Genomic DNA, 16,491 nt, shown 5'->3' on the forward strand with positions numbered 1-16,491 from the left:
GAGCACTTGCCATATGGGTTTGCAGTTGTTCTAAAGTCAAATTTGCAACTACCATCCCAGATTATGGATATCACCCCCCCCCCAAAAAAAAAGGAAAGGTCTCTATTTGCCTGCAGTATGAAAATTACAGTGGGACCCTAATACAGGTAGCCTCACCACTTGGACTGTACAATCACATTTCAAGCATTGCTGGCTTACATAGACCTTCTATTAAAATTAAGAACAGTCTTGGCCAGGATGGGAAAGTCACAAACATGACTTTGTGAACTGCACCTGACTTTTTTGGAATAAAAATGGGATATAATATGACATGTTTGTTTTCACACCAGTGTTTTAATATATACGATGTTTACCTTGCAAAGTTGCCAACAAATGAACTTCCCTTGTTAGCTGGGAAGGTCTGCGGCCAGAATAATAAGTTGAAAAGATGAACTTGGAATAATTGTGCATATAAAGATCACACACATCTCTCAAATGCACCTTTCATTTTGTTAATGAGTCTATATCACAATGCTCACAAGTTAACTGGCTGATGTTATGGGCCAATTCAAAGTGTTACAGAAAATTGGAAAAAATATTGAGGGAGGCATACTTATTGTAGCTCAGGATGGCATGAAGATGAGGGATAGGGAAACATTCAAGCAGCTTCGTGTTTTCTTTGGCATGTAGATGAGAAAATGATTCTGCCCTGGGAGCATGGTATGAGGAGGGAAAAAAACAGCATGGAATTCCCTGGAAAATATTTCATTTGCAAGAGCTTAGTTAAATTTTACTGTTGGAGGAAGAGGATTTTTGTATTGTATTATGGACTGGATATTAGTTGGAAGCATCTTTGAAACATTACTTGGTTTTTTTTGCGTTGAGTGTTTTAGTCCATGTTATAATTACCTATAAATATTATTTATAATTACCCTATAAGCAGGGGACACAGTCTCAGAATAAGTGGCAGCCATTTAAGACTGTGAATGAGAGAGTTCTTCGCTCAAAGGATGGTGAATTTTTGGAATTCTCTACCCCAGAAGGCTGTGGAAGCTCAATCATTGAGCATGTTCAAGACAGAAATTGATACATTTCTGGATACTAAGGAAAAATGACATAGAAGTAGATGTTTAGCCAAGATCTATTTGAATGGTGGAGCAAGCTCATTGGGCTGAATGGCCTACTCCTCCTATTTCCTTTTTGTTCCTATGTACAGTTTCTTCTGCTTTTCCACTCTCCAAACAAATTCAAATGTTGATGTAATTTATTTTCAAGTGCCCTATACTTTGATAGCGTGACCATAACATTTCAAATATCATTTTCCTGTTTTATAGTTCAGATAAACAGAAATGGCATGAAGTCTGCCTGAAGCTAGTTACTCTCTATCATCAAGAAAATAAATATCTAGAGGTGAGTACATTTAGATATCTGTGGATTAGAATAACTTTCAAGTGCATTTTCTACTTTGCTATGGAGTATCAGTGCATTTTAGCAATTGGAAAGATCAGCATAAAATGATTGCAGATAATAATGTTTCTCTCCTGCCCTTGCTCACTCACAGTTGCTATTGTTATTGTTTATTTGTGTTCAGGATGTTTGTGATGCTGACATTTATTGCTTATTTCTGGTTGCCTTCAGAAGTTGTTATTAGGCCTTCTCCTTGAACTTTGTGGCGATGGTTCTTACCTGATGGTGCTAGGAAATTCCAGAATTTTGACCCAATGATCATGAGGGATCTGTTATACATGATACAGTGAAGATCATGTGCAATTTGGAGGGGGAGATAGAGGTGATGGAATTCCCATACCCATGCTGTTCTTGTTGTTTCTGGTAGTAGAGATCACACAGGAGGAAGGAACTGTTGTAGGAAGTTTAATGAATTGCCACTGTGGTGGAAGGATTGGGGCTTAATCCAATGGTACAGAGGTCAATCAAGTGAACTGTTCCTATCCTGTGTTAACCAAGACACAGAGCTTGTCTTTACTGAGGGAGTTTATTGACTTTGTTTAGTCTCAACACTCCTGACACAGATCCAGTGTCCCAGCTGTCCCTATATATACTCTTTTGAGCAAATCAAATGAAGGCAATGGCCCCTAAGGGGCACCATAACAAAACTAAAACTCCAAAGGAAACTTAGCTAACTAAATTTAAAATGTGGTCTTGGGGGCCGATGATGCACTTCAGCCGCTGCGGTGCCGATAGTCGTGGAAGGCCTTGTGCACGCCAATGGACACTGCATGCTCCCTCTCCAAGGACACCCGGTTGTGAACATAGCCATGGAAGAGGGGCAGGTAGTCAGGCCAGACAACCCCCTCGACCGCCTGCTGCCTGGACCTGTTAATGGTTCCCCCTATTTATTCCACGAGTACCAATAACATACATTTAACAAATTAACCAAATGGGGAAAAAAAAACACTTAAACCAATTGATAGTCTGTAAGGGGCACTGAAACTAAAAATTTTTAAAGGAACCACATGTTTCCTCTTCAAGGACACCCAGCCGCGAACATAGCCACAGAAGAGGGACAGACGTTTGGTTGGACGACCGCCAATGCTTTGACCTGTTAATGGCGTCCCCTATTTATACTCTTTTTTGATTAAACAAATACCAATAAAATGATAAATATCAATAAATCAGAGGGATAAACAACCCCTGATTGGGGCACTGTAACTAAAACAAAACATCAAGGGAAACTTACAAAATCAATTCAAACTGTTGTTTCTGGGGATTAGTCCCCTATTTATACGTGCTCAAGGTACTTAATTAAACAATGCCCTTCACCTGTGTAGCTTAACAATATAACTAACATACTGGATGGTATCAAGCTTTTTGAAAGTAGTTAGAGCTGTAAACGTTTAGGTGAATGATGAGTAATCCATCACAACCCTAAATTACACCTTGTAGTTGATCCAGAGACTTTGAGGCATCAGGAGAAGCGCAGAGTACCCAGCCTCTGCTCTGATATTATATCTATGATGTTAGTGTGGCTTTTCCAATTAGGCACCTGGTCAGGAACAACAGCACCCCTCGCCCACCACCCTTCTCCAGCTGTTGCTGAAGAATAGGAATATTAAGTGCTATTTATCAACCCAAACCTGGATCTTATCCAGGTTGTATTGGAATTGGCTTCTTTGATATCAGTGGGGCTGTGAATGAAGATGGACTCTGGAACTGCCAACCAATAGCCCACTTTTGATGTTATGATGGAGGGAAGACCATTCAGGCAGCAGCTGAAGATAGTTGGGCTAAAGTCACTTGCCTGAAGATGTACTGCAGCAATATCTTGTGGATGTAATCACTGAACTCCAACAAGTACAGCCATTTTCCTTTGGATCAGGTTTGAATCCAGCCACTGGAGATTTCCCTTTGAGCCCAATTACTTTATTTTTTCTGAGGCTCCTTGATGCCATTCTTATATTAATGTTGTCTTAATATTAGGAGCAGTTGCTCTCGCATCTGGTTTTGTCTCCATCTAAGGCATGTGAAGATAATTCAACTCCAGCTACCAGCTTCCAGTTGGGAATTAATTGATAAAATGCTGTTATCACTGTCATTAATTGCAAAGTAATGATTTGCCACTGTCATTAATTGCAAAGTAACAACTCAGTTATACTATTTTGTTTCCTGAAGGTAGGACTTCTAGAGAATGCAGAAATGAATAGGCAATGGTCCAAGTTTATTTTAAGAATCTGAATCTTTTCCATGCTAGTTGTAGTTTTCTCTTCTATTCATAGGGCATTACTGCGCACAGACACACCATTTGCACTATTACATTTTTTTCTTGAGCCATCTAGTCTAATCCCATTCTTCTGCTCACTCCCCATATGCTTTAATATTTCTGTTTTTCAACAGCATAATTCCCTTTGAAAATAAATTTTGGATGCTGTGCCAACAGTACTTTGAGGAAGAGAATTCCACATTCTAAGCTCTAAATTTTCCTAAGCTCTAAATTTTTCTAGTCTCCTGTTAATTCTTCTATGATTGTGATTTGGTAACAGCATTAGTCAGAAGGATGGTAACAAGACTGTACAAAATTTAAGATAAACATTCACAATCTTGTATATTTATCATCACTTCTTAAAATTAGTAAAGTAGCCCTAATTCCTCAAATTCTCTTCTGAACTGTAATTCTCCCATTCCTGATGACACCCCTGTTGCAGGTTGCCAAAACATGGAGTCGATTAATACAGCTAAAACAACACGAGGGAGCTGGGAAACAAGAGCTCCATCAATTGTGGAAGAAGATGATCCAATTGCTTGCAGACAAAGTAGAGAGTCAGGATAATGAGACCCAACAACTGGTAAAGACCCTTCATAATCTTAATAAAATGCCTGTTATCAGTAATTATCTTTCATAAGTTTTCAAATGAATAATATACTACAGGAAACTTGTATTAATTTTCCTACAGAGGTAAAATATGGAAGTTTATCTTTGGGGGAAAAAAGCTTAACTCAGTTGTCTTCCTGAATAGAATTGAAATATATGGTTTCTGTTTTTAGAAACCACCAAACATTACATACAGTAACTAAAATTAGGGAAAGATACCCTTCTGGAATGGAGAATTGGTCTCCTGGTCTGGAAAACCAGGAGAAAAGTACTTTGCTTTCCTTGGGTACTTTCACTTCTTGTGGGCCAGAGATGGGCTTGAAAGATGAACTCTCAGGGAACTCACAGTAATGATTAATTTTGTTTATTGTTCCGTCCTCCAATGCAATATCCCCAGCCCCAATCTTAATATGATCTGTTCTGCAGTTCTGGAATGTAATGCTGGCTGTACCTGCCCTATTGTTTTAGAAGAAACTGGCATGCAGCTGCAGAACAGATTGTTGAATTTAATAAGTTCTTCATTCGACAGCCATCTTTTGACAGAAATAAGTGGTCAGTTGGGACTGTGCCTATTCAGAATAGGCTGGTCAATATGATTTCTATATATTATAGAAAAATGTTACATTTCAAAGAAGAATTTCAGAAGTGTAGAGAAGCATTTAAGTTTTTTCTTGGGAAAAGGAAGTAAAGATACTGCTAATGGATTAAATGGGCAAATGAGCCTTATTGAGTGAAATCTAGCCAATCAAAACTCAACTTCAGTAATATTCAGTTGAATCTTTTCATGTACTTTGGCCACTTACCTATAGCACAGTCTGATTAACTGACAGTGATGGTTCTCTAACTTTGATAGAGTTTTATTACCTTGAGTGCTATATCCCACGTACTTGCTTTCATATAGAATCAATTTGAAATTGCAAACAAAAATTAAACTACAATCCTAGATTTACAAATTGTATGTGTGATGTGCTTATATAGGTGGCATGAAACAGTGAGCAGTAAAGCATTAACGTTTGCAAACTGTCTGCCAATGTCCTGTGATCAACCCTCCAGGATTATGTCGGTACAGTTCACACCCTTAGCTGAAACTTGAGTTTTTTTTGCCATTGTACTGAGTCAGAGGTAAAACCTCTATGACTTATTACAATGACAACAAAAATCCATTATAGCTGTTGAGACAGGTTTTTACTTTAAACCAATAAACACCGTAAGTTGTGCTATTTAGAAAGGAGATTATCAGATGAGGTCAAAACACCTGCTTTAAGATGGTGGAAGTAAATCTGATTCTGATTTTACAACATAGAGATCGAAAGTGTAATTTATAGATTTGAAGGCCCTAAATAGGAACTACAGATTAAGGGTAATTCATTATTGTTGAATAATTTTTTTCAGTTGTAAGTGCCCTTTCAGCCTCGGCTCATTGGTGGTAATTCTGCTTCTGAGTCAGAAGGCTGTTCTTGGATTCAAGCTCCATTCTAGAATTTGAGCATCATTGTTGGAGCATCTTTAGGATGAAACATTAAACTGAAGCCCTATATGCCATTCCATTTGCATGTGAAAGATCTCAGGGCACATTTTGAAGGAGTTGTCCCAATGCCCAGGTCAACATTTAACCTTAAATAAATATCTCTAAAACAGATTATTAGGTCATTTATATTTTTGTGAAACTTTGCCAAGTGAAATATGGCTACTGATTTTTACTACATTATATGAGTGATTATACTGCATAAGTACTATATTAGCTGTGTCGTGCTTTGGAACATCCTGAGGTTGTGAAATATGTTATATAAATATAATGGTTTTCTTAATTTTGCTCATAATGTGTTGCTAATTTTCCCTCTTTTTGTGTAGTTGATAACTGCTTTTGAAAATGTCCTTTCATCTATGGACAAGATTCCAAGTGATAGCCATCAGAAACTTTCCACTGACTACATTAAAGTTCTATCAAAAGTAAGCTTTTTTTTAACTCATTCATGGGATATAGTCATCACTGACAAGAGCAGCATTTATTGCCCATCCCTAATTGTTCCTTGAAAAGGTGATGAGCTGCCTTCTTGAACCATTGCAATCTTTGTGGTGAAGGTAGTCCCACAGTGCTGTTAGTGTTCCAAGATTTTGACTCAGTGACAACGAAATAAAACACTATTTCCAAGTCAGGATACTGTGGGGAGCTTAAGAGATGATAGTGTTCCCATGCATTTGCTATCCTTGTCCTTCTGGGTATTAGAGATTGTGGCTTGGAAGGTGCTGTCAAAAGCCTTGGCAAATTGCTGCAGTACATCTTGTAGATGGTACACATGACTGCCATTTTACATTGGTGGTGGATGTGATGCTGCTCAAGTGGGCTGCTTTGTTCTGGATGGTGTTGAGCTTCTTAAATATTATTGAGTATCCAGCCTCTGACCAGCTGTTGTAGCCAAAGTAGTCATCTGACTTGCCTGGTTAAGTTTCTGGTCATTGGTGACTCCAGGATGTTGTTGATAGGGAATTAGACAATAGTAATTTCATTTGAATATCATGAGGAGGTGGTTAGATTATCTCATTGGCTATTACCTGATACTTGTGTGGTGCAAATGTCACTTCCCACTTAACAATCCAAGGTTGAATGTGATTCAGGACTTGCTGATTGTGGGCATGGACTGTTTGAGTATTTAAGGAGCTGTGAGTGGCACTGAATACAGAGTAAACATTGGTGAAAATCCCCACTTGGGAAGTTATGTTGGATGGAAGATCATTGATGAACGAGCTGAAAGTTTGAGCCTATAAGTTCTTGCATTGATGTCCTGGGGTTAAGGTGAATGGCCTTCAGCAACCACGTCGTCTTTCTTTGTTACTACTTGAGTCAGTGGAGAGTTCCCCCCCATTCCCATTGACTCAATTTTATTAGGGTTCCTTGGTGCTACACCCAGGCAAATGCTACCTTGATGTCAGGGGCAGTCACACTTACCTCAACTCTTGAGTTCAGCTCTTTTGTCCATATTTGGACTAAAGCTGTAACGAGGTCAGGAGTAGAGTGGCCTTGGCAGGACCCAAACTGAGTGTCAGGTTTTTGTTGAGTAAATGCAGCTTGATAGCACAGTTGTTGACCCCTTTGTTTGCTGATAATTGAGAAAAGACCAAATAGACAGTAATTGTGAATAGGGCATATCTGACCAGTTTTCCTCGTTGGGTAGATGTCAGTATTATGGCTGTGCTGCAATAGTTTAGCACTGAAAAAGCAAGTAGCAATCATAATTATGGTTTGTTTTGCACAAATTTAATACTCATGGATATTCAAGTTAATGTGTGGAAACCTCAAAAGGGTCAAATTGAGAGCAGTGTTTTAAGAATTCTGTATTAACATGTTTGCATGTCGTCTGTTTTTGCTATGTATTTGTGTATGATTTTGGAAATATCTAAAGGTTTTCAGTGATCACTTACACAAAGGTTGAAAACTACTGCATTTGCATATAGGAATTCAATGGAATATAAATAGTATTTTATTTGTAACATGTCTTTGCTATTTGATTTGTTATTCAAACAAATAATTTAGTCATTTGGTAGTACAGAACTTGAGTATTGCTGAAAAAAGAGACATGCTATTGAAGCTTTTCATCTTGCACTCGTCAGGACAGATGCAAGAATGCCAAATTTCAAAGGAACAACAACTTATACTGCAAGAGAAAAGGATGCTGATTGGTTGGCAAATCAGTTCTGATCGGCTGACACATTGCCATGGTGAATGCACCAGGGAGCTATAGTCCCCCATGCTTTTGTTTATTCAAAAACAGTGCAATGTTTGGACTTATTTCTTTTGTCTGCAGAGGACAAGTTCTTCCAATGAATATATGTAGCTTCTAGCAAGCGCAAGTGAATTACTTTGCGAGCCAGATTGACAATCCTCAATTGGTGGTTAGTATAATTCTTAGCACACTTGGGATTGTTGAGCTTATGCTTCCCAATCACAGAATCACATCTAACATTAGAAATTAGTTCTGAGTTTTGCAAGCATGAGTTGTATGAGTACGGTCAGTACTCTGCTTATTGCGAACAGCTCAAAGGAGGTGCTGTTTGATACAATCTGCCAGTTGTTGAGATGTATGGCTGATGTACTTGACTGCACTGGCAATGAAATTCATTTACCACATTACTCATTTGTGTGACAAGCAGAATGTCTTTTTGGCTTGATGGCAACACCCTATTAGTGGAAAACATTACTTATGTTGCCACTGTATTGTAGCAGCATGAAACGACTAGCTTTACCTGTTGCTCAAATTTTTGAGATACTTTACCCTCCCAACACCCCATGTCTCTTTTCTTCAGCAATAATAATTAATTTCCAAATTTTTAAGATGCCAATGCCATCAACTTCACCAACAACATTATTTAGGAAATGCTTTATTTTACTTTTGTTGAGGTTGTATAAAATCAGAGCTTTTTTTTAAAATAGAATTATATAACTTTTTAAAAACTTCTTTGTTTCAGCTGCCACATGAAGAAGACAAACTAAAACTAGCTTGTGAGGCTTTGCTAGCCCAGTATCCTAATTCATCATCTTCACTAGAAGTACTCGGCATGCATTTTATCCAGACAGGTAGTTATTTTCTGATTTCAAGATAATAAAATTTTCTTATAGTTGACACCTGGTGGTTGAGGTCTTATCACAGCATAACATAGCCCATTGTTTGACACAAATTTTCAGTCTTGCATAGAGAAACCATAAAGATCAATAGTGTAAGAAGTGAAGGAATTCATACTGATGCTATAAGGGATGCTGTCTGGAGGCTGCTGTAAAGGAGCATTATTGAGACAGGGCAGAGAGAGTGCATTCCTTCAGGCAGGCCAGATTAACATGTGTGTAATGTTGACACGTGCAAAATGTGGGAAGGAGCACAATTTCCCAAGACTGGCATTTTTCACCTTGAGGATAAAAATAACATGTTCAATTTTCATAAGGTAAAATATTTTGGAAAGAATTAGAATGCAATTATTGAACCAGCTCTGTTTTACAGTATTTACCATAAATGTAGGGTACATGGTGCAGGTTACAGGGAAGTATTCTAGTTTAGGCTGTCCTTTAAAACTCCTAGATCAGCAAGTTTTAATTGAATGGCATTGAACATTTCCAGTGTGTTCATTGATGTATTGGATTGATCTATTAGCACTCTCGCAAGGGTGATTTTACAATTTGGTATTTTTTCTAAACATGTTACTGTGCAAAAATATTTGTTCAGTCCTAATATCCTTCACATGCTTTAGGAGTTTGCCATCAACAGTATTGGTGGCAAATTTCTACAGCATGCTGAGGATACCTTTGTTTGAAGATTGATTGTGATACTACCAGGTAGCTAATCCTTTTATCCAGTTTGCAATGGTGTATAATCTGCATTACTGAAGGATTCTGTTACTACACCATTCTCTCATTTTAAACAGAGTGCTTTAGTGAAGAAGCTTTGCAGTGTTATTCAAGACTTAATAAAATGGAACCAACAAATGGGCCCGGCCTTATTGGAGTTGGGATCAAAGCTATGCAAGAAAAGAAATATGACGAAGCAGCCAAGAACCTAACTGAAGGTAGTTTTTTTTTGAGGGTGAATTTTTTAGGGGGAATTGAGCTTGTGTGATCAGAAATCTATCAGACAAATGTAATATACTATATATAATGCCTCCGGTTCAGCGACACTGAAATTGTACCTGATTGTGCTCTTTCTTGCTTGTTTTTTAAAATAAATGCATAATCAAGCAAAAGTTAATGTTTTGGTGTTGATTTTTCTGTTTACAGTGGACCTGTTGATTATGGTGACTTTTAGGCTACTGCATTTTGTATTTTTTGATCTGGGTCCTGGGTTGACATCAGTCCAGATTCAGAAATGATGTGATCTACCAGCTGATGAAAGCATCTTCTCTGAAACATTTCTAATGTTTATTGGCTCCAAGCACAAAACTGTCCTAACTCGACACATGTGCAAACACATAAGCATGTACGCGTGCGCACTCCAAATTGGCAGGTTCATTTAGAAAGGGTGAAGTGAAAAATAAAAATAGTTGGAATTAAAACAAGCTGTTTAGGCAGAGTATGAGTAACTTCATGCTATTTGGCTATGGCGTATATAACCTGAAGAGCTCCTGATTTGGGTATCTGAGACTGGGTGGCCCAAATATACTGTGTTCAAGTTTCTTGATTTACCTGGGGTGTTTCTGAATTACCTGCAGCAACAACCAATGTTACAAACCTCCTTCTCACAGTATGCTTCAGTTGCCGTGTCTATAGTAGTGCAGTCGGAAGGTTTAGTTTGCAGCATCAATATTTGGGAACTGATACTAGCGATTTGAGTTCCTCCTGGATGACATGTAAGGTATATAACTGGAAACATATTTCATTATCTAGCATTGAGTTAGTTCACTTTTAGTGAACCCACAAGCTTACTCCAAATAAAATAGAAAATCATTAGATTTATTTATAACAAATTGAAATGAATTTCAATTGCAGATGTGCAGTTTGAGGTGTGTGTGATCGATATTCTAATGATCATTGATACAAATGTCAATTTTGAAACACCTTGCAATTTTGATTCTCAGTAACAATATTTTACAAATTAGAACAGAATAGAATTGAATGACGATCAAAATTATCTTTCCTTGTGAAGTATTCAGAATCCTATAACCTTAGGAGATGTGTCCTCCATTAGGCAGACAGCTGCAAAACTTGCATAGACCATTCCTTCACCCCCACTCCAGAGTCTAGTTCAAGTCTGTTTCTGTACTCGCTGATATCAGATTTATTTTCTCTTTGCATACATAGCTGAGTTATTAATGATTGTGTTGGTTGGCAGTTTATAGTAGTAGCTCAGCAATTTGATTTTAAAAAAAAAAAAAGGTTATATAACTCAACTTTCAGTATTTTGCTACTCATGTCTTCATTACCTCCAGACTTTTATTATTCCAATGCACTCCTAGATGGTCCCTCTCATTCTACCTCCATAAACTTTAGGTCATCCAAAGCTCTGCTGCCCATGTCTTAACTTGCACCAGGTCCTGTTCACCTAACATTCCTGTGCTTGCTGACCTACATTGACTCCCAGTCAAGCAATGTCTTAATTTTAAAATCCTTATCCTTGTTTTCAAATCCTTCCATGGCCTCATCCCTTCTGCAATTTGTAATCTATAATTTCCTCCAGCCCCACAGCCCCTCAGAGATATATGTGCTCCTCTAATTCTGCCTTCTCAAGCATCCCTAATTTTAATCGCCCCACCTTTTGTGGCTGCACCTTCTGTTGCCTAGATACTAAGCTCAGGAATGCCCTCTTCACGCCTCTACCTTGCTTTCTTACTTCACGACACTCCTTAGAGCTTACCTCTTTGGCCAAGCTTTTGGTCATTTGACCTAACATCTCCTTATGTATCCTGTGTCATATTGGCATCTTGGGACATTCCATTTCTTTTAGAAGTGTTATATAAATATAAGTTGTTTTGCCTGCTTGTTCTTTGTTTTAAGAGATCTAGAGTAATGTTACTTGCATTACAGGATTAAAGCAGGCACAGTCAGCAATTATAGCATGGTTTTATCTGGCAAAGATCCAGCTCCGGATGCACAAGTACGAAGAAGCAATTAGCTCCTGCAGGCAGGGTAGGAAATTTTCTTTTGTTTACATAAAAATCATGTACACTAACTGATCTCCCATAGCAATGTTCCTGGATAAAAATGAATATTTTTCAATTCCTGTAATTTTCCTTTTCAGATGGTGTTTCATTGTCTGTACCTCTGTCTCATTTTTATCTCTCACTTTGAGGCATTTGTACCTTTTTCAAGCACTGTAGATCAGGGTATGTAAGTTGATCAGGTGTAGAAGACTGCTCCATCTATCTGGCCCCAAAAATCATGTTTTGCATATACTTGGCATATAAGTCGGCCCCCGCTCCCCTCACTCCCACCACTTTTCAGCCATGACATTCCATACTTGTATTAGTAGGTAGCCTCAATTTTCCACCCCACAAATGCATGTTTTACTTACTGGCACCTTATAACTGGACACAAGGGATCAAGCAGGTGATATGAGCTGTGTTGCAAAGATGTGCAGGAGTTTAAGACATGCCCACACAGAGCAGACCGTGCATGGTGAACGACAAAGAGAAATGAGTCTTCCAGCAAAATAAGTGAAATATGAAGTTAGTTTCAAGCTAAAAGCCGTAACATTTGCTAACTCGTCACATAACTGCTGCAGTGAAGGAATTTGGTGTTAGTGAAAAACTGCTGGAGAACGGAAGAAGAAGGAATCCAACCTGAAGATGATGCCCAAGACCAAATGCACCATGAGAACAGGGACCCGACACTGATCTGATCTTGAGAAGCATGTCTCAGAATGAGTCCTCAAATCATCAGAATGGTTACATCACCAGAAATGTAATGTGTGTGTATATATACACTTAAGTGGGCCAAGTCAAACCATGAGTACAGCAAAAATTTCAGAGCAACAGCCAGTTGGCCTAGTCTCTTATGGAATGAAAATGTCTAGTGTTGCCTGTAGAAGACTAAGATCACTTGGAAGCTACCAAAAGACCTCGATGCTAAAATTGCCAGTTCCAGTGATTCATCAGATAGCAACAAAGACATGAGGGAGTATCCATTATGCCACATCGATAACATGGACGAAATGCCCATGGATTTCAGTATGCCAGCAACAGCAACCGAACTGTGAAGTGGAAAAGTTCAAAAAACAGTTCTAGTGAAAACCACAGGACAGAGAAGACACCATTAACAGTGGTATTAACCCACGTGGCCGAAGGAAAGAAGTTAAAATCTATGGTAATTTTCAAATATTAAACAATGCTGGAACTCAACCCATGAAGACAGTTGGATAGAGGAGGATGGAGTGGTGGATGGATGATGTGTGGAATTGGCATCCAGGTGGCCTAAGTAAAGAATGCAGCTTACAAGTGTGGGACATGTTCAGATTGCATATAACCAGAGATCAAGAGGCACCTGCGAAGAAATAACACTCAAATTTCAGGTATACTGGGGTGTATACTGTTCGTAGTTCAACCTTTTTAGATGTGTGCCTCAACAAGCCATTCAAGGATCATATTGCATTGAATGAAATAGGTGGATGGTTGATGGTGAAAAAATCCTCCACAAAATGGAAATATCCATGGTGCCCCAATTGTTTCTTTGTCATCAAATTGTGGGATGCTATCAGTGCACTAAGTGTCATTAGATCGTTTAAAAATGTGGAATATCCAATTCAGTAGATGGAGAGAAAGATGATTTATTGACAGAAGTTCTGTCGAAGGGTCATGAGGACTCGAAACGTCAACTCTTTTCTTCTCCACCGATGCTGCCAGACCTGCTGAGTTTTTCCAGGTAATTCTGTTTTTGTTTTGGATTTCCAGCATCCGCAGTTTTTTTGTTTTTATTAAGATGATTTATTGTAGAGGGATAATTCTGAAATCAAAAGTGCTGCATCTGAATGAGTAGGGTCCTTACGATGTTATCATAGCCGAAGTGACTCAGAATGAATTCAGTGAACTCTTTGCATCGGATGCCAGACAATTAATTTGACGAGTTTTAGAATGCTTTGATTGTTAAAGGTACCTTTGCGTCTTAATTCATTCAGTAATTAGTGCCACTAATTTTATATGAATTACTAGAATTATGTTTGTTTCTGCATTTCAAAATGGCAACCACCCATACGCACACTGGTGGTTCACGTTTTGTACTTAACACATAAGGCTACTCTTGGAAGGATTTTTTGGAGGCTTCAAAGGTCGACACATATGTTCCAATCTATAGTATGCCTATTGTTATGATCCTTGATATTTACCACCAGCTATGCTGGGAAAGATGCTACCAACTGAACTGTCAAGAGAATTGGGTTTTTACCCACGTGAGAAAGACAAGTTCTGAGGTATGGGGTGAAAGGCCTGGTCTTCAACGTTATTGTTGCCAGAGGTAGATTTCTGAATTGCCATTTCCCATCCCATCACTTGTCAGGTTCTGTCTATTCTCAAGAGGCAAACAACAATTTTTCCTCATTTCAAATGATCATAGCAACAACATCTTCTTTTCCTTTTCCCAAACTAGCGCTCAACTTGCTCTTTTACCCACATTCCCTGTGTATTAAGGGGCTTTTATTTTATACTGGAAGGGGGATTTCAGATACTGAGAAGGATAATTCATAGCAAATTTTGTCCAGTAATACAGCTTTTGAAAATCGTAAAAAGAAATTAATTAGGTATAGAAATCATTTGCAGTCTGAGAAACACTTAACCATCTTTATTCTGGTGGTTTATGCCATTTTATACCATAAGACACAGGAGCAGAAGTAGGCCATTCAGCCCTTCGAGTCTGCTCCGCCATTCAATGAGATCATGGCTAAATTGATAAGCCTCAACTCCACTTTTCTGCCTTTTTCCCCAAAACCCTAGATTCCCTTGCTGATTAAAAATCATTCTCAGCCTTTAACATACTTAATGACCCAGCATCTACCGCCCTCTGCGGTGAAGACTTCCACAGATTTACTACCCTCAGAGAAGAACTACCTCCTCATCTGTCTTAAAGGGGCGACCCCTTAGTCTGAGGTTATGCCCTCTGGCCCTAGACTCTCCCACAAGGGGAAACAATCTCTCAGCACCAACCTTATCAAGGCCCCTAAGAATCTCATGTTTCAGTAAAGCCGCCTCTCATTTTTCTAAACTCCAATGAATACAAGCCAAACCTACTCAACCTCTCCTCAGAAGAAAATCCCTCCATAACCAGGATCAACCTAGTGAACCTTCACTGGACTGCCTCCAATGCCAATATATCTTTCCTTAGATAAGGGAACCAAAACTGTTCACAGTATTCTAGGTGTGGCCTGACTAGTGCCTTGTATAATTTTAGCAAGACTTCCCTATTTGTATACTCCATTCCCTTTGAATTAAAGGCCAACATTCCATTTGCCTTCCCTATTACCTGCTGAACTTGTATTCTAGCTTTTTGAGTTTCATGCATGTGGACCCCTATATCTCTCTGTGCTGCAGCTTTCTGCAGTCTTTCTCCATTTGAATAATATTCAGCTCCTCTCTTCTTCCTACCAAAGTGCATAAACTCAAATTTTCCTACATTATATTCTCACATTATATTCTATCTGCCAATTTTTTGCCCACTCACTTAACCTGACTATATCTCTCTGTTTGTGTCATCCTCGCCACTTACCTTCCCACCTATTTTTGTGTCATCTGCAAACTTGGTGATAGCACATTCACTTCCCTCATCCAAGTCATTAATATATATTGTAAATAATTGTGGCCCCAGCACTGATTCCTGTGGCACTCCATTAGTTACAGGTTGCCATCCTGAAAATGCCCCCCCCCCCCCCCCCCCCCCCCCCTTATCCCAACTCTGTCTTCTATTAGTTATCCAATCCTCAATCCGTGCTAATACGCCATCCCCAACACTTTGGGCTCTTATCTTATTAAGCAGCCTTTTGTGCAGTACCTTATTGAATGCCTTTTGGAAATCCAAATATATTGCATCTACTGGTTCCCCTTTACCCTGCTTGTTACTCCTCAAAGAATTCTAATAAATTTGTCAGCATGATTTACCCTCCCCTCATGAAGCCACGTTGACTCTGCTTGATAATATTGTGAATTTCTAAATGCTCTCCTATAATAGACTCTAACATTTTCCCAATGACAGATGTTAAGCTAACTGGCCTATAGTTACCTGTTTTTTGTCCCCCTCCCTTTTTGAGTAAGTTGAAAAAGGGTGTTACATTGGCAGCTTTCCAGTCTTCTGGGATTTTTACAGAATCTAAGGATTCTTGGAAGATTACCAGTGCATCCACCATCTCTGTAGCTACTCCCTTTAATATCCTAGGATGCAACCCATCAGGTCCAAGGGATTTCTCAGCCTTTAGCCCCATTAGTTTCCCTAGTACTTTTTCTCTAGTGATAGTTATTTTATTTATTCAACCCACCCCCGTTTTGCCCCTTGGTTATTTAGTATCTTTGAAATGCTATTAGTGTCTTCTACCGTGAAGACTGATGCAAAGCATTTATTCACCTCTTCTGCCATTTCCTGGTTCCCCATTATTATTTCCCTAGCCTCCTTCTCTAAGGGGCCTATATTCACTTCGGCCTCTCTCTCTTCCCTTTTATATATTTAAAGAAGCTCTTATTGTCCGTTTTTATTTATTTACCCTCAAAAAGTTTATTTTCTCACTCTTTAT

The 16,491-nt window shown here is 38.7% G+C and overlaps 1 protein-coding gene across 5 annotated transcripts in view; it reads left to right on the top strand.

Annotated features, from left to right (window-relative positions):
* Positions 1-16,491, top strand: part of ttc37 (tetratricopeptide repeat domain 37) — a 108,292-nt gene that overhangs the window by 16,422 nt on the left and 75,379 nt on the right. For all 5 annotated transcript variants that reach the window (XM_041186443.1, XM_041186444.1, XM_041186446.1 and 2 more), the window contains 6 exons: positions 1,314-1,389; positions 4,140-4,280; positions 6,158-6,256; positions 8,771-8,879; positions 9,719-9,859; positions 11,811-11,912. In XM_041186443.1, the coding sequence (XP_041042377.1) occupies positions 1,314-1,389; positions 4,140-4,280; positions 6,158-6,256; positions 8,771-8,879; positions 9,719-9,859; positions 11,811-11,912 (668 nt within the window). The remainder of the gene's footprint in view (positions 1-1,313; positions 1,390-4,139; positions 4,281-6,157; positions 6,257-8,770; positions 8,880-9,718; positions 9,860-11,810; positions 11,913-16,491) is intronic.

This window comes from Carcharodon carcharias, chromosome 4, assembly GCF_017639515.1.
Source record: "Carcharodon carcharias isolate sCarCar2 chromosome 4, sCarCar2.pri, whole genome shotgun sequence".
Classification (NCBI taxonomy): Eukaryota; Metazoa; Chordata; class Chondrichthyes; order Lamniformes; family Lamnidae; genus Carcharodon; species Carcharodon carcharias.